General features: G+C 37.8%; 1 protein-coding gene across 1 annotated transcript in view; it reads right to left on the bottom strand.

The window, feature by feature from the left end:
• Nucleotides 1-1407: 1407 nt before the first annotated feature.
• Stacl (SH3 and cysteine-rich domain-containing protein) overlaps nt 1408-24190 on the bottom strand; it is a 132220-nt gene continuing 109437 nt past the window's right edge. The window contains 5 exon segments of the mRNA XM_017609673.1: nt 1408-3695; nt 3854-5022; nt 5115-5309; nt 18459-18554; nt 19957-20090. Coding sequence (XP_017465162.1) covers nt 1970-3695; nt 3854-5022; nt 5115-5309; nt 18459-18554; nt 19957-20090 — 3320 coding nt within the window. The 3' untranslated portion in view covers nt 1408-1969.

Here is a 24190-nt window from a genome sequence, read left to right on the forward strand (position 1 = left end):
ATAGCCGACGTGCTTCACTGTGCCCTAACAATATTTTTGAGTTGTTTTTTCCTCCCAAAACTCTTATGGCCTCATTCATAAAAATACAAAAAAAATTTAAAGAGCTTTATGATAGCAGATTTTCAAAGCATTCATTATTTTTTATAAATGTGGTTGTTAGTTAATAAACTTTCAAAGGTATTTAGAAAGCATGTAACATGCAAACTTTATTTTTTTAATTTAATTTATAATCTTATAACTCGAGTCTACATATAAAACATTTTCTTCAAAGGTGTACTAAATTATTAAATTTTTAAAATAGGAGGCAGCCCGTTTCAAAAATATTTTCGACAGTAAAGTTTATTTAACCTCTCTGGTTTAATATCCGTAATGTAATTGAATAACATTTTTCAAAGAGGGAGCACAGCCCTCCTCAAAATTATTTTCGGCAGTAAATTTTCCTAAAGCTACCCATATAGTAAGTGAATAAAGATTTTCAAATACGTGGCAACCTATTTTTGAAAACAAGAACTTGCGATAAGTCGATAAAATTCGATAACTCTAAAAATTTCGATAACTACCGATAAATTCAGATAACTATGAACTTTCAGAACTGTATAAATTTCGATAACTCAAAAATTTAAATTCCTCGATAAATATCGATAACTCCATGTTGATAGCTCCATAAATTTCCATATCTATCGACAAATTTCGATAATTCGATACACTCTGGTAACTCGATACAGTTCGGTAAATAGTGAAAACTCGATAAATTCATGTAATTCTATAACCCGATATACTTTGAAAATTTCAAAAACTTCGATTCCATAAACCGATAAAGTTTGTTAACTACAAAAAAAAAAATTTAGATAAATCAATAAATATCAAAAATTTGAAAGAACTCGATACATCACAACTATTCGATAAGCTTCAATAACTCACTAAATTTTGGCCAATCAATGTCGTATAAAATAAAACTCCAGTAGTTTGATAAATTTCGATAATTCTATAAATTTTCCTAACTCGATAACAATCGGTACATTTCGACAGCCAAATTTCTGCGGCTCGATACAATTTGATAACTCAGTAACCATTGATCAAATTATATTAATTAAATTATAATCTACGGAAGAAATAAGAATACATAGCCCGAAACCCCCAAACTTTAGTCTTCTAAATTTGCTAGAAATTTACTATTTTTTTTGGAAGCTTTCGAATAATTAACGTTAATGTCCGGAGATCAAAATGCGATGCGAATTTTATGGGGCAGCTCCTGCGTCCAAAAATACTCGCGCGTACACATCTAAGCTGCTTGGTACTTCCTGTCTTCTTTTTCTTTCCCCTTCATTGTATCATGAATGGCATCCCAAAGATATACAATAAATAGAGATTTATTATACATATCACAACGTGCTAATATTTATTTTCCAGTGGTATGGTAACGTACTTTCCAACAACGCAAGTCCCGTACTGGTTATTAGTACCCGTCGGAGACTCAATACTATCTATCAATGTTTCATTTAGTTTGGAGCTGTATGAAGTTGACTAAACCGAAATCGAAATGTTAAAAATATTGGAAAATAAAAGTGGCGCAAAAATTGGTGATGTATCGAAGAGGACGATGACATTGACGGGGTTCATGGCTTGGCTATGGTGTTGCTGGTGGTGGCGACACAGTAGCTTGAACCAAGGTATAGGTTGATTATTACTAATTTTTAGCTCAATATGCCTAACATTTCTTCACCGTCGTTTTGGTTGGCTTGGTCGATGTTGCGGTTAAAGCCCGTTTTGTGCGTTAAATAGCACCACATTTAAGCGCAGTTTCTTGTCGCTATATCTTTACGAATAAGACACCATCGCCGCTACCGTGAACTTTCACCCTAAAACTTTTTACTGCTGCACAATCTTTGCCAACTTTTTTTATAGCCTGGCGTCACTCAGAATATAATTTTCCAGTTTCATGTCCCTTTCATCAGCTCCTTCAAGCTTTCTAACAACCGCCATACCATGGAAAGGTCCAGCACCATCAGTGCGGGGGCACCACCGGTCGCACCATGCCACCCAGTTTATGTCGTGATTGTGGCTTATCGATGACATAGTCTTCATAAGTATATAGCGGTGTAATTTTCAGACCCGTCTTCTCTGGTATAATCTTGAATTGCGGCTGATCGGTGCTGACTAACATTGGTCGTTTCATTGAGTGCATATACTCGGGATGTGGTGCTGAACCAAGGTGTCGACGTGTTGTGGGTACATTCATTTTTTTGCACGGCTCGGGTTTGGCTTCAACATTCATTTGGCAGTTTTGGGCTGAATACTTATTTGGCTTGTAGATGGAGAATATATTGTTGATCAGACTGAGTGCAGAGTTACCACTGGCGGAGGGGTGATGTCCACCGGTGGTGGGTTGTTTGGTCTGTACCTCGTGTTCGGTGTAGAAATTATTGTATTTATATGAGGGTAGGCTATCCGCGACCGGGTAAACTTTGTGGCCATAGTTGTAGCCGCGGTGAAGGGGGGAGCCCGCTTGCTCAAAAAAATTAAAGTCACTGGAGTTATGGGCGCCATGGTGCATTGCGCAGCCGTCTGGCGCCGACGACTCCACCTGTGGTGGAGAGGGCATGCCCTCAAGTAGCGACTTCTTGATCATCATACGTTCCTGCTCGCGATCGTGCATATCGATGGGTTGGCCATTGTTGTAACAGCCGACATTTACATTCTTTGCCTTAAGATTGCTTTGCATATTGCGTCGCTGCATATCTAAATCTACAGGACTTGGTGGTTTATCCAATTCGGCCCAGTATTTTTCCAAGTCGACATTGAAGTCCTCCAAATCCATTTCGGTGGAGTCTGAACATGTATCATCGTCGTACCGGCTTGGCGGTTGCACCTCCAGCAATGACTTACTACGTGCTGGACGTCGATATTGCGAGGCGTAGTGTGAACTTGGTCCGGCATTGGACAGATAGCGTTCATCTTCATCGAGAAATTTGTCCTGCATCTGTAGACGCTCGCGTTCGTCGCGTATAAAATGATCGAGATCGGTGTCGTAGGCCACGGCGCGGCAGTGTGAATGTTCTTCCTCCTCGGCTGCCGGATGGTGGCCGGGACAGTGTAGGCGCGAACGCGACCTGGCAATATGGCGCTGTTGCTGGCGGTGGTAGCAATAGTCATCGGCGACACAGCAACAAACGACCGTTGGTGGCGGCGGCGGTGCCTGCTCGCACTCGCGATCGCTGTGGCGTTCACGTTCGTGATCGCGACCACGTCCCGAGTGCAAGGAGTAGCGCGAAGCCGCTGCCACACGATGGCTACCGCGTTCTCTTTCCTCGATCCAATCGGCGGAGGTGGAGGCGGTGTGTAGGTTCCTGTTGCTACCACCGCTGGCTCCAGCGCCATACATGCCCACGGGCGTGCCACGGCTGCGCCATGTGCGGCGTCCGGCCGCCGCCGGGTAGCACGGGTAGATTTCATCTAGCAAACACTTGGCGCTGGTGCAATGCTCGCGCGCACAACACGGCTGCGGCGCTGGCGGCGGCGGCGGTGACGTCGGTGCTTCGTGAGCCGCGTACGCCAGCGTGCTCTCGTCAAGGCTGCTGCTGCAGTAGTAGCCCGCGGACTTGCGGAAGGCCTCCTGTTTGTCACGGCGCGTTGCACCCGCATGTGGCAGTTCGAAGTCCATGACATCGAAGGGTGTCGTCTTGGACGTTGTCGCACTGAACGAATACGATTTGGGCACATTGGTTTTCTTCAAGATTGAGGTGGTGCCGNTGCCACACGATGGCTACCGCGTTCTCTTTCCTCGATCCAATCGGCGGAGGTGGAGGCGGTGTGTAGGTTCCTGTTGCTACCACCGCTGGCTCCAGCGCCATACATGCCCACGGGCGTGCCACGGCTGCGCCATGTGCGGCGTCCGGCCGCCGCCGGGTAGCACGGGTAGATTTCATCTAGCAAACACTTGGCGCTGGTGCAATGCTCGCGCGCACAACACGGCTGCGGCGCTGGCGGCGGCGGCGGTGACGTCGGTGCTTCGTGAGCCGCGTACGCCAGCGTGCTCTCGTCAAGGCTGCTGCTGCAGTAGTAGCCCGCGGACTTGCGGAAGGCCTCCTGTTTGTCACGGCGCGTTGCACCCGCATGTGGCAGTTCGTAGTCCATGACATCGAAGGGTGTCGTCTTGGACGTTGTCGCACTGAACGAATACGATTTGGGCACATTGGTTTTCTTCAAGATTGAGGTGGTGCCACCGCCTTCATAGCTGCCGCCGCCACTCATCATATAACAGCTCTGCGACTTTGGATACTGAAACTCTTTGCAGCTGATTGAGCGATGCAAACCATAGCCAGGTGAACCTTCACCTTCGCCACGTTTACCTTTACCGCCCACTTCTGGCACCAGCACGTCATCCAAGTCGTCCTCCACAAAGAATTCATCTTGCTCGCGTATGTTGCGCAGCTTGCGATACGTTCCATACTTTAGGCACTCTGGCACATAGTCCTCCTCAAGATCCTCGGAACGATTTGAATAAATATTGTCTGTGTACCACGATGGGTCGAGTTGTTTCGGTTTCGGTTTAGCCTGTTGCATTCGATCTCGTTTCGATTGACGGTAACTTTCAAAGCAAATATTTTTCATTTTCTCTAATTTTTGTTCTCTTATGCGCTCCCAGTTCTCCCAATTCTTGTCATTCTTACTTCTACCACTGGTGGCAGCATCAAAACCACCATAGTATTCACTACTACTCGGCTCCCCATAATCGCCATGATAATCGATATTTATATTCTTCATTTCATGTTCGGCAGGAGGAGCGCTCGGTTCGCGGCTCAAATTATTGTAGCCACTGCCACCATTCTCGGATACAACAATTCTTATTCTACGTTTCGTTTTATCTAAAAGTTTTGATGACAGCGAAGACTTCTGCGGCTTGTCACGTTCAGCTGGCGGCTCTTTTGGCTGTCACACCTCTTGCAGGTACTTGACGGGACAGTATCCCTGACGATTGTCTGCAGAACGTACCATCACCATACCGTTGACCTCATCGCCAGTCTGGATTATAGAGTAGGAAAAAGAAAAGAAACACAAGGCATTACAATTAGTAATGTTAGGAGATTTCATATCATTTTGAAAATAGTCGGTACCTGTATAACTATTTGATCTCTGAGGAGCGTCATGTTTTCTCCTCGCTCACCATCTGACACTTGCAAATTATGTGTAACTTGTAACGGTTTCTCATTGGCGTTCAGTCGTACACAATATTTGGATGGAAAGTAACCGACGCGGCCCAGCAGCTTACCTTGCCACCAATCTGGATCAGAGGTGTCGATGACGGTAACCTAGAGAATGACGAAAAGTGAGTCGTTAGAAGGAGTAGGATATGGTGGTGTGAGTATGAAATTATGCCAAAATTGGATAGTGCATACAAATATACAAATATTTTCTATTTTTTATAACATGTTTTTTAATAATTTTATAAATTTTTTGTCACATATATTTGGGAACCGATATCAAAATGTTTGGTTTGTTTTATAAATATTAAGCCTTAGTTAGAGAAATTAATATAAGGTTTATTTTTAATACAAAAAAGTGATAAATGGCCACTTTAACGCTAGGATTGGCAAAGCAGGAATATTTTGTTAAACGGTCCGAAGGTGTAGACATTACTACGCGGAAATGTATCCGCGCAGCCCTTTCTATATCTTTCGATCGAAGAAACTAAAATCAAGCTGAACACGTCATAAACTGAAGATATGCTTCGAGCGTTCTTGATGTGCGTTCCATCCGAAGAGCTAATGTATCCGTATGTATCGTTGCTGCAGAGAAATAATAGGTTAGGCTGGTTTAGAAGGGCGTATGTGGAGTATTCCATACCTTAACTCGTTTTTTCCATAAGTCATTAGTGGCAGCCTCGGTGTATTCATAATTTTTTCTAACGCGATCACTAAACGGTGGTAGTAAGAAGCTATTCGCTTCTTCTGTTGGCATCTCTGAGCCGCATCTGGCCATCGCATCAGCCGACTCATTTTCTTAACTATTGCTATGTCCGGGGCCCAGCATAGAGAGACGTCGGTACGGTTCTGTGACGCCAGTGTGATGTAAGATTGCCAAACAATTTCCGACCCCACTATTTTAGATTCAAATATAGTGGCTTTGTCTTGTGGAGCCACTAAGTCAAACACTAGCCGCCCTCTCCATAACGTACAATCGTTCGGTATATTGAAAATACTGGACTAATTTGCAGGTTATTCGAGTGGAGACCGGCTCCGATTCCTTGCTCAATCTTTGAACCGTCAGTTTAGATGGACATCACAACTCCTCTGCTACTAGGAGTCCTGCATCCCATTCTTCTCTGGGCAGAAACCTAATAGATACCTTCGTATTGAAGTTCCAAACAGGCGTAATGTAATCAGTGCTGGCTTCTATGTCAACTTTGATTCCATTAAGCCGGCACCTTTTTATTTCACTCGGTGTTGCTGCATACCTAAAATTGGTTGCCTTCCACGTATTGCCCTCTTGGAGCCTGAGAGCGATCTTTGCAGGTGCGCTACAGACTGCTCCCGATTTGCTGTTATTCCATTTGTCTAGAGCTCTCCACCATAGTAACGACCGTGGCTAGCAACTGGTCTGATGATTTTTGTGCATATCCCATACGTGTCGTACGGTGCTTTCCGAAGGTCGTTTTGCACGTGTAGTCTGATGCTAGAGATATCTGGGCTCCCTCCTATAAATTATATTTCCAATTCAACTTGCAGTTCAGAATGATTCCGAGGGGAGACGTTCTAAGTAGTTTCCCATAATTTCGGCATGTTAGAAAAAACTTTTCCTACTTTAGATCTTGCTCGGACCTGAGATNAGTTCTAAGTAGTTTCCCATAATTTCGGCAGAAAAAATTTGTTACTTTTGTTTTCCTTGAAACAATACCAACTCTGTCTTAGAGGGGTTAATCCTCCAATCAGATCTGGTTGTCCCACTAGGAGGTATGAGGGAAATAACAACAGTAATAATATTTTTGGACTTACTCGTTTTATAATTGTTTGGCCGAGCTTCTCCGCCAATTTTAGGTGTGTGTCTTAATGTTATTACACAAATTCAGGAACCTACAGTTTTACGCCGATTTCATCACAGAAATACACTCGGAGGTTTTATATTGCCTGCAGAGGGGTGACCGCATGTTAGAAAAAACTTTTCCTACTTTAGATCTTGCTCGGACCTGAGATCGAACCATGGACTAATAGTACGCACCTGTAACCACTCAAACACAGCGGCCGCTAGAGAAATGCACATCATATATGACCTCTCCTATATATAGCCAATAACTAGTTACTGAGTGAAAATTTAGTTTAGAAAGAGAAGAAGCAACTTTTTTTTTCAAAAGACGTGAGCACAAAGAGCTTACGAAGGGTAGCTCTAAAATTGTATCAGAAAATTATGCAACTGACAAATAGCTTCCAGACCGAGTATTGTTTTTGCCTAAAATGAAAAGAAAATTATGGAACAAATAATCAGAGCAAAGTGTAGATACCGAGCGGTTTAATGGCGACACCGGTGACGTTTAGTTAAGTTCTCGTCCTCCTCATTCGAAACGAAGACAATGTGAGAGCAGCAATAACTAGACAATGTCCTCGGAGCCGATGGTATGCCGGATGAGCTTTTCAAAGTTGATAGCGAAGAGGTGATCGGGCGTATGTGCCAGATGTTAACCGCATTTGGTTCAGGAGTAAATACAATGATAATAACTTTGTTAGTCCACAAAAGAGAAAATTCGCTTTGTTTACCGATTACAGTGGGATAAGAATTCATGAACCAACTTATTGTGGCTTCAGGCCTGGTAAGTCTACCATTTAACGGTGTCCCAAATCCTTGAAAATCGAAAAACCCGACCAAAATATTTTTGGGGTCGCTAATTACGATGCTGGATTCAAATCCTTAAAACTAAAATCTCGCATCCTTTATGGCGGAATTCGTAGCCGGGTTCGACAAGGTTGCATACTCCCATCTTTCTTATCTTTCTTTTGGTGATAGGGAATGCATTGGACACTGCCATGATGCCACTTCCCGGCTGCGGTCTTCGGATGTCACTGTCCAGTTCATTGACTACGCTAATGACATTTTATTTCTTTTGGCGCATCGTATTTATGATATGTCTAAACTAGGCAACGCGCTACACAGAGATGTAGGATTATAAAACATATCGCCTGACAACACACTGAGTGTTTTCATATATCGGCAAATAAGTCACTGTTCGCGCTGTTCAACCTTAGTTCCAGCATACAGCTGGCGATCAAGGAAAGAGTAAAGCCGGTAACAGGTGCTAATTTGGGCTCGGGAGGCAATTCAAAATCAAAGTCCTTCTATCTATGGTCCTGTTTACGTAGAGGACGGGTACCAAACAGCATGAAATTACGAATTGTACAAGCTTTACAATGACAAGGAAACACTGAAGCGCATTCAATATTCGCAATGGCTTGTATTTATATATCGTTCTATAAATAATGATGATCTAATGAAAATATCCTTCGACTTGGCACACAAGAAGGCACAACCAAAGCAAGTGCGCCCTTGTATAAAATGGAAGAATCAAGTGCAAAAAGACCTTGGTGTAAAGAACTGGCGTAGCTTGACAAAGGTGATTGGCAAAGTTTTTTGGACTAGCCACAAACCGACACGCGGTTGTGATGCCTATAAGGAGAAGACGAAAAAGTACAATCTCTTAACAAGAGCCACAAAATCCCAAAATAATCGCGAGTTGAAATGAAAAACCTATTTAAATATGAGCATATTGTCAAACGCCTATACATTTTATCTTGCCCCTTTGTGCATCATTTTTATTTGCTACTCGGCGTTCAAAGATATTCAACCTTTCAATTACTTTACCCACTTCGAGTAATTAATAAAAAACCTTGAATTTTCTTATTTTATATGTACATATTTTGTATTTATTATTTATTTTTACTATCCCTGAACTATCCACAATGCCATCCTGCGCTTCACGGCATTCGCACTCAAAGTGAAGCGCGAACCTTTTAACCAAATGCAAAAAAAAAAAAACAATTGGAAAAACACTTCGAATCAAAAGCAAATCCACATCAAAAACAAAGCTATCATTGGCACCTGCAATTTCAATGAAAACAACTCAGCGCCTGCGCTTAGCTTGGCCATTGCACGGCTAACATAGCACATCCTTGTACCTTCGTATAGCCAAAGGTTAATAAACAAAGCACAGCATTCCAATGGAAATGCCAAAGTGTTTCTCCGCTATCAATCGCTGGCGGCGTGCATAAAAAGTAAATGAAAGGCGTGTGTAGGTATGTATGCGCTTTTATTACCAACCAATCAACTGCACGTGCTTCTAATTCCAATCAAAAGCGCTTTTGGTAATGCCAACGAGAACGAGAAATAACAGATGAGCAAAGGTGGGTAAACAAGCAATTCAATGCCACAGCTGCAGCAATCATCTATGTAGGCAGGTAGTAAAATTGCTTCTCAATGTCGGCTACGGCTGTCTGTGTGGCATAGCACTTGTGCTCGCTGAAGCTTCATCTGCGGCGCAGCTAACTACTTTATCACTTTGTTTGCTTGCGCCACCAGCGCGTACTATGTACATATTTATCTACCCTTGACGCGTTTATTTGTTCATCGATTTGTCTCATTATGCTGCATTCGCCATTCTTATCTATGCTGTCCTTGCTGTTGCGTTGTGTGGCATCAGGCTCTGTTGCCTCGGCGGCATTGCAATAACTTTGCTNATCTTATCTATTGCTGTCCTTGCTGTTGCTTTGTGTGGCATCAGGCTCTGTTGCCTCGGCGGCATTGCAATAACTTTGCTGCCATTTCATTTGTTTGATCAGTTCACAACTTTGTTTCCGTTTCCTCTTCCGCGAACACTTCTACGAATACTTGTTCCTTTGCGTTATTNTGCCATTTCATTTGTTTGATCAGTTCACAACTTTGTTTCCGTTTCCTCTTCCGCGAACACTTCTACGAATACTTGTTCCTTTGCGTTATTTCCCGGCCAAAAATTCGTTGGCAGCTGCTATTTGATTGGAAATTTGTTTCATGCTGCGCGCATACTGAATGCCGGCGGGGCAGCATGCCATTCAACAAAATTGCTGTTATGCAGCTAAAGTAGTCGGTTTTCGAAAAATGTTGTTTTCAGTGAAATTTTGCTACAACAAACACTGCACAGTTTATCACAGAAATATACCTATTTCAGTTACTCGTTCACTTTCTTTTGTCTTATTTATTATATTTAAATATTTGTTTTCCTGAACGGATGCCACATTACAAATATAATAGCACAGTGGCGTAGCCAGGGGGGGCATATGGGGGGATTCGTCATTGAACTACAATTATTTACTTTTGAATTAATAACACAATACTATTTTATCCTTCTGATTTAAATTTTTTTTTTTCAGATGGATGACAAATTATCTTTCAATGAATATATGAGTAGTCCACGTGCAAACAGCGTTATGTGATTTTATAAAAGTAAACCATAAATTAAAAAAAAAAAACGTTTACGACAATAAGTAACATCCGAACTGTATTTCTTTTTATTACCTGAAAATTTGGATAAATAAGAGCCTAATACCATTAAAAAAATAAAAGTGCAGTATGGTAGATTTGCAAATTTATATTTAAAAGTTTAATATTGCATGTTTTGAAACAGTAACTTTTATATAGCTAGCTATTTTTTAGCTTTTGGTTTGCTTCTTTTTTGCGACCTCTTCCACAGGCACCGAAACTACCAAGTTTTCTTGCAGTTTTCTAAGTTCATACGAAGAGGAGACATTTGAAAGTGTATAAATAAGTATTATAGCGACTTTTGCAAGAGTAGTTAACATTTCATGCTATTTTTTTCAGAATATAGAAAAAATGTTCACTCTGCTGTTAGTGGACATGAAACCCACCAAAAACTAAAAATATAAAAAAAATTTACATAGCGCACTTTGCAAGTGGACTACTCAATTGTTGAATATGCTATCTTATTTGTCCCTTCTTTTTATACAATTAAGGAGCGGCGGAATGGTTTAACGATGTTAGCGGTACATAATGATGTGCCGATTACAACACCAGGAATAATTGAAAAAATGTGTGTTAAGCAACGAAGATTAAACATCGCTTTATAATTAATAAGATTTTGTAGACGTGTACATAAATAAATGTAAATAGATACGCGTAAATATATACATATGCAGATATATTCAATTTGTAAAAACTGAAGTGTATACTAACGAAACTTCTACAAAACAAAACTGGACTACACACTAATTAATTGAAATGGTGTAGTAATTTAATTTTTTAAATTTAAATAAAGCATGAATTCTACATGGAATAACCGAGTAGACAAAAAATATATAACGGTAGAAATGGCACATACATACATTAGCGCACACAAGGGGTGGGTTTTGGGGTTCAAACCCCCCCTAAAGCTAATAACCTCAAATAGAATCTGTACCTTAAAGCTAAGAATCCAGCTCTCAAGGAAATTATAAGAAATATTTATTATAATTTCTGTTGCTTGAAAAAGCGCTTTGCTTTTGCTGTAAATTTTCATGAGGGAATAAATATACGAGCATTTTTTTCTTGAGAGCTGCAAACTGATTTAAGAAATTTTGGTAGAAGAAAATTTTTTTTCCATTTCTCGTCCGTCCTTTTATATGAATTTTTCGTTTTTCTTGAGAGTTCAGTTAATTTTTTCGGTATTTGAAATATTAAAAAAATTTAGCAATCGTGAAAAATCACCATCTCTATCGAAAACCAGAAATCGAAAAAATGAACATAGAGGTGCAAAAATTCATGGAATCAATAAATTTAATTTTACTGCCACTTTTTTAAATATTTTTTATTAGGTACTTTTGAAAGTTGAGCGCATCTTGAGTTTATAGAACTTTTTATTAAACAAGTAGTTTTTAAGGAAAGAACGCAACCGACTTCAATTCTCATATTCAAATTTAGGGGTACCGTTAATTTCTTCATGATCCAATCATCGGATCTCTAAAACAAATTACGGGACGACTATCGACGTCTATTACGGGACGGTACTATCTTTCTAATAAAAAAAGGATTATTGAAAACGGTTCACGTGGTCCAAAGTTATGTATTCCGACGAGATGATAACCTCCCTTTTTTTTGAAGTAGGTTAAAAGCGTTTGAGTTCTGTTAATCTGTAAATAAAGTGCAGTTTATGAATTTTAAAACGTTTATTTATTTATTACATACTGTACATAAAACTTGCATAAATGTATTTTAAGGAGGGTATTATCTGAAGCAAATTTTCAGTATTTTCCGGTGATATATTTTCAGAAATATAAAACCCCCCCTAAAATATATTCCTGGGTGCGCCCCTGCATACATACATATATGAAAGAATGCCCACAGGGGACGCACTATAGGCAAAACACGAGTTTTTTTTCAAAATCGTAGATCTTCGCTTAGAAAAGAGATAATGGAATGCAGCATTTAACCCTTTAATGCAGAGTCTGTCATATAAGAAACGCTTTTTAACCCTTTCAAGGGGAGGAAAAAGGTTCTCAATATGCTTTTGAACGTGCTTTTTTCATGTTGACGTGGATATTAATCGTAGAAAATTTTTCCATAGTAAAATAATAATAAAAAAAAATAAAATAAAAAAATAAAAATATTAAAAATAAAAATACAAATAAATAAAAAGTACGTTGAAAACATATTGAGAACCATTTTGCCTCTGCCTTGAAAGGGTTAAAAAGCGTTTCATATATGACAGACTCTGCATTAAAGGGTTAAATGCTGCACTTTCGAAAAGATATCGACCAGTGTAACCATTTTTGTTATATACATTTTTTGTGAAAGCTGATAGTTTACGAGTTATTAGAGTTTAAAGGTAGCTTTTCTTTTTCCAATCTGGCCACTCGGGTATAGCATCCAATGTCCCAAGAATCGAGTCTTAAGATAAAATAAAGAGAAGTCTTTCAGAAACAGTGCTAATGGTGAATTAAATATAGTGTTTTCTAGTGGAATGGGAGCCAAAATCTAAAATTAAAAAAGTGACATTTGAGTGAACGGTATTTTGAGGGTTAAGTTATTGTTGTTGTAACTTCTCTATAGTTTTCCTATATTATATGATCATTTATCTTCACGATAAAAAAATGTTAATTCCATTATCTCTTTTCTAAGCGAAGATCTACGATTTTGAAAAAAAAACTCGTGTTTTGCCTATAGTGCGACCCCTCTGGCCATTGTGTATCACAACTTTAAGTTATCGATGCAATTTTTTTTTAATCCGCCCCCTTCGCCAAATCCTGGCTACGCCACTGTAATAGCATCATAACAAAAAAAGAAAGAAAACAAGTGCAAAAGTGTTGTGCGGAGCATACACTGAAAGTTTAGTAATACTTCCAGTTTTGCCACAATGATTTTCTATTTGTTACGAAATCATCAAAAAAAGTTACCAAATTCAACAAGAAATTACTAAACAAGCTTTAACTACTAGTGCAAAGAGAAGTTTGAGATTGCACAACTAATATATGAAAATAAACATTTGCATTTAAGTGAGCGCACTTTCTTCTTAGGTCTCAAAAATTATTGCTTATATTCTGTTTTTGTAAGCCAAACCATCAAATTCATATAAAAATGTCGTAGCTCGTGTCAAATTGAAGGGTTTGGGCTGTAGATGTGCAGCAAGGTTTTACTTTTTCGAAAAGAGTTGCCACATATTAAGAAATTAAGCTCAAATTACTTAAAAAGTTAAATCGATTGTTACAATAGATAAGGGTATCAACCGAAATGGCTTTAAAAGGCTTTATATCTCAACTACGTGAAGGAGGGTTGCCACATGTTTAAAAAATATTCAATTTCAATTTAGGAGATTTAATAGGTAAATGAATACGGTAGCACCATATGGGTGTCAGAAGTTTAAGAAGGTAGTAGTTTGAAAATATTTTAAAGAGGCGTGCCACCTATTTGCGAAGTCGAATGAAATTACTTTATACCCGAGTTATATGAAATATTAAAAACGGGTGTCAGAAGAAAGAATTTTAAGAAATCTTCAGTTTGACAATTTAGTATATTTTTGTTGTATTTGAGGGTTGCCACCAGTTTATAAAGTTAGATTCGAACTATTTAATAAGTAAAATAAATTATTAAAACATTTTTATCAATGGAAATGGGTTTGAAATCCTCTATTTCCGAACTATATTTAGGAGGGTTACCACGAATTTAAAAAAATAAAATTCAATTCAGTTCATGAAAGATATTTAAGGAGATTTTATTTCGAAAATAATTTTGAGTAGGGTTGCCGCCTGTTTTGGAAGTCGAACTAAGTTTAATTATGCACATGTTACGTATGTACATGAAATTTTAAAATATAGGTAACAAACGAATGAGTGTTCAGAAATATTTAGTTTGAACATTTAGAATTTTTTAGGGTGCCAGAGGAGGGTTGCCACCTGTTGAACACATTTAATTCAAATTATTTAATAAGTTAAATGGATTGTCAAAAGATGGGTATCAATCCAAATGGGTTTGAAAATCATTTATTTCTGAACTGTATTTAGGAGAGCTGCCATGTGTTAAAAAAATCAAATTGCACTAAAAAAGATTCTAGTTTGATAATACTTTTAAAGTGGTTGTCACTTATTTTAAAATTCGAATTCGTTTTACTTATACACAAGCTAAATAAAATATTGAAATATTAATGTGAAACGATAGAGTTTTTGGAAAACTTTAGGCTGTTAATATTTTTATTTGATAACCCGGAAATGGTTTAGCTGAATCATTGGGAATATTCTTTGAGGTTTTTAAATAGGGTTTCATCTTTTTAAGAAGTTAAGTTAAATTTTGGCGTTTTAACGCCATGCGGGTTGACTAGTTTTTTTTTGTTTCTATAAATTTTTGTTACTTTGCTTTTTTGTGGTTACCATATAAATTCTCATAAACCATTTTAAATGCATAAGTACATCTTTATGCAGGTGCCGGGGATATTTGGGCCATAACTGTATTTTGTGCATGCCGTTGTACATTTTTACGGCAACAAAAGCATGCTTTATTTCATCATTTTCATTTCATCATTTTATTAAACCACAAACTGGATTAAATTAAATTTATTTAACAAATATGTGAGAGCTTCGCAAAAAGTCAGTCATATTAAAACAAATATTCGAAATTTCACTAACTTTTTTTTTTTAGTTTTTCGGTTTACACTTTTGATTATGGTCGGTGCAGGAATTTTACGGCTTCTGAGCACAAACTATTTTATTTATTTAAATATTGTATGTGTGTACATATGTTTATGTATCCTTGTTGTGATATATATTTCAATTAAAACATTCAAGCTTTATTTATGTGTACATATCAGTGAAATTTCATTTTTTTACCGCTTCCAAGTTTTTTTCACCTGCAATGATTTTACATCTTTATTACACCGCACTCCATTTCTTTCAATATGAATGGAACGGCATTGCTGGGAAGTCAGTACATCAGTGATTGTTAATCCTCTCGCTATTTTCACAATTGTGAGTTCAAAAATTTATGATANATTTTTTTTTTGAAAGCCAAACTATTGAGAGTGAAGTGGGTTTATGCAACTCCGTTACAGTACTAAGACAAGTGAAAGCTTAATTTTAGTGAAAGTTCTAGCGAACGTACTCCGCTTTATATTTTATCGCGTAGTCTAAGGACGTTAGTATACGACTACTAATAACGAAGTTGAACTTGAGTTGGCATCTACGATAATTTTTTCTTCCCATTTGAACCTTTGGGCAATCAGGTGTTGAAACGATTATGAAATGCCAGAATTGGAAAGAGATAGTCTAGACGCTTAAGAGTTTTTGGACAGATTCTTGGATTGAATGATCAAAATAATTAGTCAGAGCATTTTTGGTGCCTGCCTGAAGTTTACTCTCAGTGTGTACAGGGCAGATATCGAGGAGGGTAGGTTGTGTAGTTTATGAAAGGATGTCCACCACACTGTGTCTCCGGAGAACTTTATTGGATGCAGTGTACCTACTCCCTGCTTAACTGCTATCTTGGGGCAGTATATTGAAGATAATACCCATGTATTTGACTTCCACCACGGAACTAAAACTCTTTTTGATGGATTGGCGTTTACTACAATTAGCATGGGGGATGGTTCCGTATACAGAAGTCCACGTAAATGGGAAAAGCTTTTGCCTGTCCATTCATCTGGGAGTGGTTAGAAGTGATTCTTGTGTATACAGTTCAAATCGCAGCTCACAACGTCCGGATATTTATATCCACGTATCCACGGGTCAGCGAACAGACACCAATTTGGGAGTGAGCTAGGGTGCTTATCATCGTATTGTGTTGATACGCTCTGCTTACGAGCACCGTGGAATTGAGGTCCAGCTTTTCAAGAGGGTATATCAAGTTGCAGGTCTGACAGGACTCTACCAAGTAGGGTAGATAGACTCTTACACTTTCAGTGTAAAGCTGATAGTACACCCACCTTTCTAGAAGATCAACTGTATGTTTTGTGGACGGTTTGTCCAGACAAGCTCACTGGTAACCATATTTTGCGACAGAATCAGCCCTTACGATGCTACTAAACTCGGAAAGATTTAGAGCAAAAATAAACCAGTTAGCAAAGAGTTCAACTGTCTCAAGCCTTCGTGCTGCTGAGTATTAGACCATGATATTTATTCTTGTCCTTTCAGTCCTTCTCCGAAGTAATTCCCGGGCGTAAATTTAGATCTGTTTGGAATATGGTTGGGAACTTACCCATTGGAAAACTAAGTCGAATTAAGTCTGTCCCAATGTGGTCGTTGTGAGAAACGAAATCATTTATGATGTATTTTGGAACGAATTTCCGTCATACCTTGCCAAATTTGGTTTGGAGACAAACCGGTTTTGGCGTTGTGCCATCTTCGGTGCCATTTTTCATTCTGGATAATTTTTGTTGGTTGCTCGTATTTATACTCCTTACTAGCTACCTCTTTTTCTTATGTACGTCTTCTTAGTTTTGCAGTATTTGCGGTTCTAAATAGGNTTGCTGGCAGGTAGAAGTCCGTGATTATACCTTCCTTGTTTTTGTAGTTAGTGTATTACCTTCCATATCCATCCATGTTCCACTCCTAGTTGCGATTATCGTTACTCACAAGTCATTTTCAGGAATTACAATGTTGTGTCACTTACTAAAGGATATTTTCGTTTCTTCGATTCTTGTGGATTTAACAAGTATACCTTACTTAGCGCTATATTGTAGACTGCTCATGCTGCTTATGTATATTCAGCAATAGTAGGGCGCTCTAACAAGCCTCATTTTCAATCGGTATGTGCGGAGAAAATGTGCTTGTGATGAATTCAAGAGAATTTTCGTAGGGTGGAATTCGTTTTATGACAAAATGAAAAAAAAAAAAATGTTATCTCTGAGATTTCATCCTATTTTCCTGACAGGTTATTAAAAAAAGAAGACACGTATTTTACCAAAGATTTGAATCAGTAATTTTTTCATTTTATGCGAAATTAAGACATATAAAGGCAAAAACGATATCTGAAATCTTTCGATACTATTTTAAGTATTTATAAGTCTTATTTTTAACTGTTGCTTATGTCTTTACATAGAACTTGAAAATCTGCTAATAGTTTTTGTTTTATAATCAAAGCTGTAACAATCTTCTATACTGGTAGCAGAAATAAGAGACTCGCCTCTTAATATTTTTTATAAACGTCTAGCTAGTTATACAACAAACACCATATAAATCCACATTTTAAACTTTGTACAAAAATTCTAAATATTTAACAAATTTTCACCAAAATTTCAAACCTTTTATTCGGAAGTCTTTTTTAATATTTTTTAGTATAGTGAAGTGTAAGTTTGCAGTGGCTACAAAATACCGTTGATTTTTTAATATTATTATTTTTTTATGCTTTCTTTCCATACAAAGTATGTTCGAACATTTTTTATTATATGGAAGAAAATGCCTAGCACCGTCAACCAAAAAAAAAACAAAATTTACCAAAATTCAACGGTATTTTGTAGCTACTTTAAACTTTCATTCCATTGCACTAAACTTGAATGGGCTTTAAAGCTGCTTACCAAAAACTTCTGAACAAAAAATTTAAAATTGTATGTATTCGTTTATTTTCAAAAGTGCTGCAAATAAGAAGTTTATGGCCTCTCAAAAATGATTGTNGAATGCCCAGCACCGTCAACTAAAAACAAAAAATACCAAAAAGCAACGGTATTTTGTAGCTACTTTAAACTTTCATTCCATTGCAGTAGACTTGAATGGGCTTTAAAGCTGCTTACCAAAAACTTCTGAATAAAAAATTTAAAATTGTATGTATTCGTTAAGTTTCAAAAGTGCTGCAAATAAGAAGTTTATGGCCTCTCAAAAATGATTGTAGTCAGCTATCAGTATGAAACATTTGGAGCAATAAAAGCAATTTCTTTTTGAAAATCAACCGAATTATGTATTCATTATAGTAGGTAATGCAATGACTTATTTACAATATGTATAATGACAATTTGCGACAAATAAACTTACCTTATAACCAGCTTTCAAGTCCAACTCATCGGCGTGCCGTGCTTTGAAGTTGTATAAAATGACGTACAAATTCGTTGGCAATAAGCGGTGAGATTTCTAGAGCAAATGTAGGATTTTAGAAAAACCACTGAATTAATAGCGACTAGTGATAAGGAAAACATTTTGAAACCCAAATATAAATGAACAGAAGAAATGAATGTTTTTTTGAATAAAAATTGTATAAAACAAAGTGCTTAGAAAGTAAATTAAATTGAAACGAGTATGTAAGTACAGTTTTTTTTTTAATAGGTGTATCGACACAGAAAAAAATAATTATTATTAACAAATGAATAAAAAATTTTGAACTTAAAAAATGTAAAATGAAATAAATTTTATTAACTTCCGCAAAGAAATATTTAAAACTGATACATTTTTAGTAGTTTAGGTTTCCTCAAGCTTACCGCATATGTAGGGATGTTCACGCCGAATTCCGCCTATAGCTATGCATGAATGTATTTACATACATATACAGTCAGCATCAAAAATGTGCATACCCTGACGTTTTGCCGGTTTTACTTATTTATTTTTTATATGGAAAAAGGTACGCAAAAGGTGTCAGCGAATAAAGTCTATATTTTTATAACAAACTAAGAAAAATTTGCTATGGAAAAAACGTTAGGGTATGCATATTTTTGACCATGATTGTATGTACATAAGGGTGGTCCAAATAAACTAGGAATTTTAATGCTCAACCTCTAGGATTGTTTTATACAAAAAAAAAAATATTTTTAGGTCGCTCGAAGCTCTCAAAGTTTTCCATGAATTTTGTATGGGGAAAACAACTATTCGTAGAAACGTATAGAATTCTTGAAAATGAAAAATTTTCAATCGGAAAACACAAGTTCTCTTCAGGAGACTCTCGATAGTAACACCCAATTGTAAATTCAACCAATTTATAATACTAACGACTTTTTATTTATGCATTTTCTGGTGGTTTTGGCGGACCTATAAAATATAGTTGCTATGAAAAAATGGTTAAGTAAACAATTGGGTGTTATTATCGGAAATCTCCTGCAGAGAAACAGAGTTTTTCAATCGAAAAGTATTTATTTTTAAGAATTCTATAAAATTCCTTATAAAATATATGGAAAATTTTTAGCACTTTGCGCGACTTCTAAATATGTTTTGATTTCAAAATAAAAAACGGGTATATTTTTTTGGAATAGAAGAACCCTAGGGGGTGAGAGCATACAATTTCCGACTTCATTCCCCCCCCCCCATAATCATTTTTGGACCACCCTAATGTGCATATATGTATGTATATATGTAAGTTAAGCTTTATTTTGTCATACATTTTCTTTATCCGCTGGCATCACTTACCAACCAACTACTACCAGTTTTCAGCGCGAATATCCCCCACAACTCAACACTTTACTTCCAAAAATTAACAACCCAAACTGAAAACAACTAAAAGGAAAATCGAATGAAACTAAAAACGAGATACCTGAAATTGCCTTACGGGTGAGGGGCATGGTGAGGTGCTCGCCGATGACTGCGATTTCTCCATCTCGTCTGGCAGATCGACGCTGCCACCGCGCATGCCGCGCGTGGCATAAAGCAATTTGCGACCCTGATGTGAGGGGCTGGAAGGCGCTGTAAATGCACGTTTGAATGCTGCATTAAATTTGTTACAATGAAGATGAGAGTGCAATGTGAGAATTGTGGGTATTCGTTGTGAAGTGCGGAGCGAACGAGCGGTGTGGCAGAGTGGCAGAGTGATAAGGTTGTGGCGCATTTGTTGTGGGCGTGTGTAAGTAAGTTGTGAATTGATTTTTGTTTTCGAAATATTTTTTTTTTGGTTTTGTATTTTGTTGCACATTTCACATTTGTTTGCATGGGTGTAGAAGGATACGTTTGAATGTTTGTATGTTGCAAATGCAGTTGTATGCCAGGCACAGATGGTGTGAACGTTGATTGTGAGCGATTGCAGGTGGTTGTAGTGGAGTGTAGATGTATTGATGCCGATTTTACAGTGGCGTGCATTCAGAGAAACATTTTTGGCGGTAAGAGAAAGTAGAACAGAAAAAGAAAAAAAAGACGAAAGAAACGAAAAAGAAAAGAACACGCAGAAAAGCGTAAACGAATTAATTTTTTTATTTTTTTTTGAACAATTCAATTATACAACTAAGAGCTGATTTTGTTGTTATTGTTGTTGTTGTTGTTGTTCGCTAATTACGCCAATGCTACTTAAAGTTGAAAACAATTAGCTCTGTATGGATGTATACTAGTTGTATGAAGGCACGTATGTTGGTATATCGACAGAATGGGCAACTTATATATATGTAAAGATATGCGAAAAAGTATGTACAGATGAACGCTTCGAAATTCGCAAATAAAAAATGTTGATTAAAAACAATTTTAATTACTGTTTTGTAACTACCAGCTTCAGCGCTAAATGTAAGTAGAAACTTTGAAACTAATTACTTTTTATACTATTTATACTATATATCTATGTATATATGTGTTATTTATGTAACTCATTTTAAAAATTCAACTCGTTAACTAATATATATGTGAGTAGGTATTTGTTTAATATATATATATATATTTTTTTTTTATAAAACAACTAACTACAACTTGAACAAGTAACAACTTTGAACTGCAATCGATTAAATTTTGCAAAATATATATTCTATTATTTGTACTATAAACCTTTTTTTATATTGTACTGTATTTTTAGAAATTTTTCTTCGCAATAAAATTGTATGATATGAATATCAAATGGCAGACATCACAATTTGTGTTTGTATGAGTAGTTTTGAAGATTATCCGTCTCAAGTGTCCAACTCTTTTCGTTAATAAATTTAATTTGTATTTTATAATTTAATTGTTTGCCTAGAAAAAGCTTCTTAGAAAAATTTTGATTGGATTTCTTTTTCCACTTAAGAGTTCTACCTAATATTCGCCTATATTACTCATAACGACACGACGAAGTGGAACCCTATTCAACGTTGCGATGAGAAAGCAAGCATTATTATTAGGTCCTGATTTTGGTAACTTCCCTCAGTTAGGAGGTCTTCACCCTGATTCCTTCTATAATAGTAACGATAATCTCGTACTAGAGTGTACATACTGAATGCTCACAACTTTTTGTACCGCCAGTTCTATTTGTACGAAGCTTGTCCCGTTACTTTATCCTTCACATACCTTTGGGGTACAGAATGATATTTCCAACGCATAAATTTGTGGTTACATCTAATACCTACAACTAATGGAAATTCGAGTTTTTCTGATAATTCGATGCACGAATGTGTTGAAGGTGTTGCTTTTTTGCATACCTGTTAAGTTTTCGGAAGAATAGAGAGAACAAAATGTGATTACGGGCTTAACACAACGCCGAAACGGGGTTGCCTCCGAGCCCATTTTTACAAGTGTTGACGAAAATTCGTTCCACAGTACATCAATGGAGGGTAGTCACTCTGGCAGATTTGTAAAGGGCCATTCTTATGGAAATCATTGGAGAACTTCAATTCAATCTCTCTCCATTTTAATACATATATAATTTGATAATTTTTGATATATACTTCCGATAGTTCAGACTCGTAGATAATGCATGATTAACTGACTCAGGCGTTTGTACACTCAAATATTCTTGGGAGCCTCGTATTTGTTTTTTATAATACAGATAATTGCCTACCTAGTCGGCCTCTAGGCACCACTTTCAACTCTCATAGCCTCTGAAGGAAGGAGTAGATGGGGCGAAGCTTGACGAAACAGTTGCTGGAGGGAATTTTACCAGCTGGTATTTTCCAAACTGAGTCGGCTCTTATTAAGGAATACAATCGAATGATTTCTCAAAAATTTGTTGTCTTAAAAATTTACTTTAGTAAGCACGTAACAATCACGATGCGGCAGCAATGGATCCTGGACGTTTACAGATCCAAGGGATCTATTTAGTACTGCATTGGCGGCAAAATGGAAAACAAAGTCGACGAGTTGTTGTACTTGGTACAACAAGCAGTACAAAAGCTAAGTGTTGTGAAGGCGGAGGAGATCGCAAGGAAGGGCACTTCAGTTCCACTGTCGTCGTCTTGGATAAGATGAGGCATACCGCCAGCTACCTGCAAGTTCAATTTTGTTCTTCTCAGAATAAGGCGCATAATGGAAACAATCAAACCCTTCAATATGATAAAACTAATATGGCCGAAAAGGGGCTTTGAAAAATCGAAGAAGCTCCGTACGCTGAGCAGAGGAGCCTAAGCGACGAAAGCATTTACTATGTCAATGTCACGGACTGGATACTAATAGGCTGAGGTTCTTGGGTCCTGGAACCGTCCGAGATTTGAGCGATTGGAAGACATGAAAATGAAGCCTGGCTCAAATTCGTCAACTCCACATACTATTATGCATAGATGGTTCGTTAAATAAACATCTTTTTGCTTTCATAGGTAGAGGCTGCGAAAATGGAGTGTTTTGTTGCCATTCAAAGGTGCGACAGAAAATTTAACAACCAAAAAAAAAATTACTCTTTCTTTAGAATTTGTTTGTGTAAAGTTATCTGGCAACCCTTGACGACGAGGCATGTCTGCAAGAGAGTGGCAGCAGTCGGGAAGTCGGTAAACGTCAGCGAGAGAGATTGGTCGTGTGCGGAAGCCAATACAAATATTTGCTTATCAATCAATTTAATTACTTTTTCTATTTTCTAAAACTAAATTACTTAAATAAACCTAATTTTACTGAATACAACTTCAGCGTTGTGAGTACATGTGTTTTGCTTGTCTCAACAAACGGCCATCTCGACAGAGTCAGAGTGGAATTGGAGCTTCATAAATTTGTGGAGACGCCTACAAGTATAAAGTGACGATAAATACATATCTACGAAAGTGTGTATGTGTATTTCCTAAGGAAAGGTACAGACAATATTTGCAAAGCGCAAACGGCACGTAAAGCAAACGGCGCAACGAAGCAATTGTTGGAGAAGTCTCAACGGTGCGACGGTGAAATACACAACGATACATACACACATTGATACAGCACAAACGTTCAAAAAAAAAAAAATACGTACAAACATCAGAAGTCTACCACGCAAACGTGCACGAATTTGCAAAACGGCGTAGTACAGAATTCTGTGTGTCAAAGTGTAGCAACGGCAAAGCAAACGACTCAGCGGCGCCAAGCTACAAAAACAACGAAACAACAAAGTAAGCTACAGCGTTCAGTAGCTAGCACAGAAAACAGTGCAACGAAAATCCACCCTTAAAAAGTGTGCGATACAACAAGTGAAGCAAGTAAGCGCAAAGCCTACTAGCAAAGTCAAACAAACAAAAAAAAAAAGGCGAAACTGTGAAGATACAGAGGAGAATAGAAATTCGGGGTAATTCATTCGACGTTTAAGAGTGAAGACGTAAACACGACCGAGAAAGGGAATTTTAAAATGTTGAAGCTAACTGCGCTTAAGGTTGCTCAACTAAACGAATTACTACGAGCTAATGGTGCAACAACGACTGGGACAAAGGCCCACAAAGTTGCGAAGCTACAGGAGTTACTGGGAACTGATGAAATCGATTCATCCGAGCTAGAAGAGACTGCTACTACAGATGAGCTGCAAACGCAAATCGACGGGCTGAAAGCAGTAATGGTGAATTTGACGGCAGCGATCAGCGCAATGAACACAGGAGTGCAAGGCAGCCGCAACGAACAAACGCTTGTAAGTAATGAAAGCGAAATTCAAGAGCCAGCAAGTGTTCAATATG

Source organism: Rhagoletis zephyria, unplaced genomic scaffold (assembly GCF_001687245.7).
Source record: "Rhagoletis zephyria isolate East Lansing unplaced genomic scaffold, Rhagoletis_zephyria_1.1 Rzeph_scaffold_00246, whole genome shotgun sequence".
In the NCBI taxonomy this organism is placed as follows: domain Eukaryota; kingdom Metazoa; phylum Arthropoda; class Insecta; order Diptera; family Tephritidae; genus Rhagoletis; species Rhagoletis zephyria.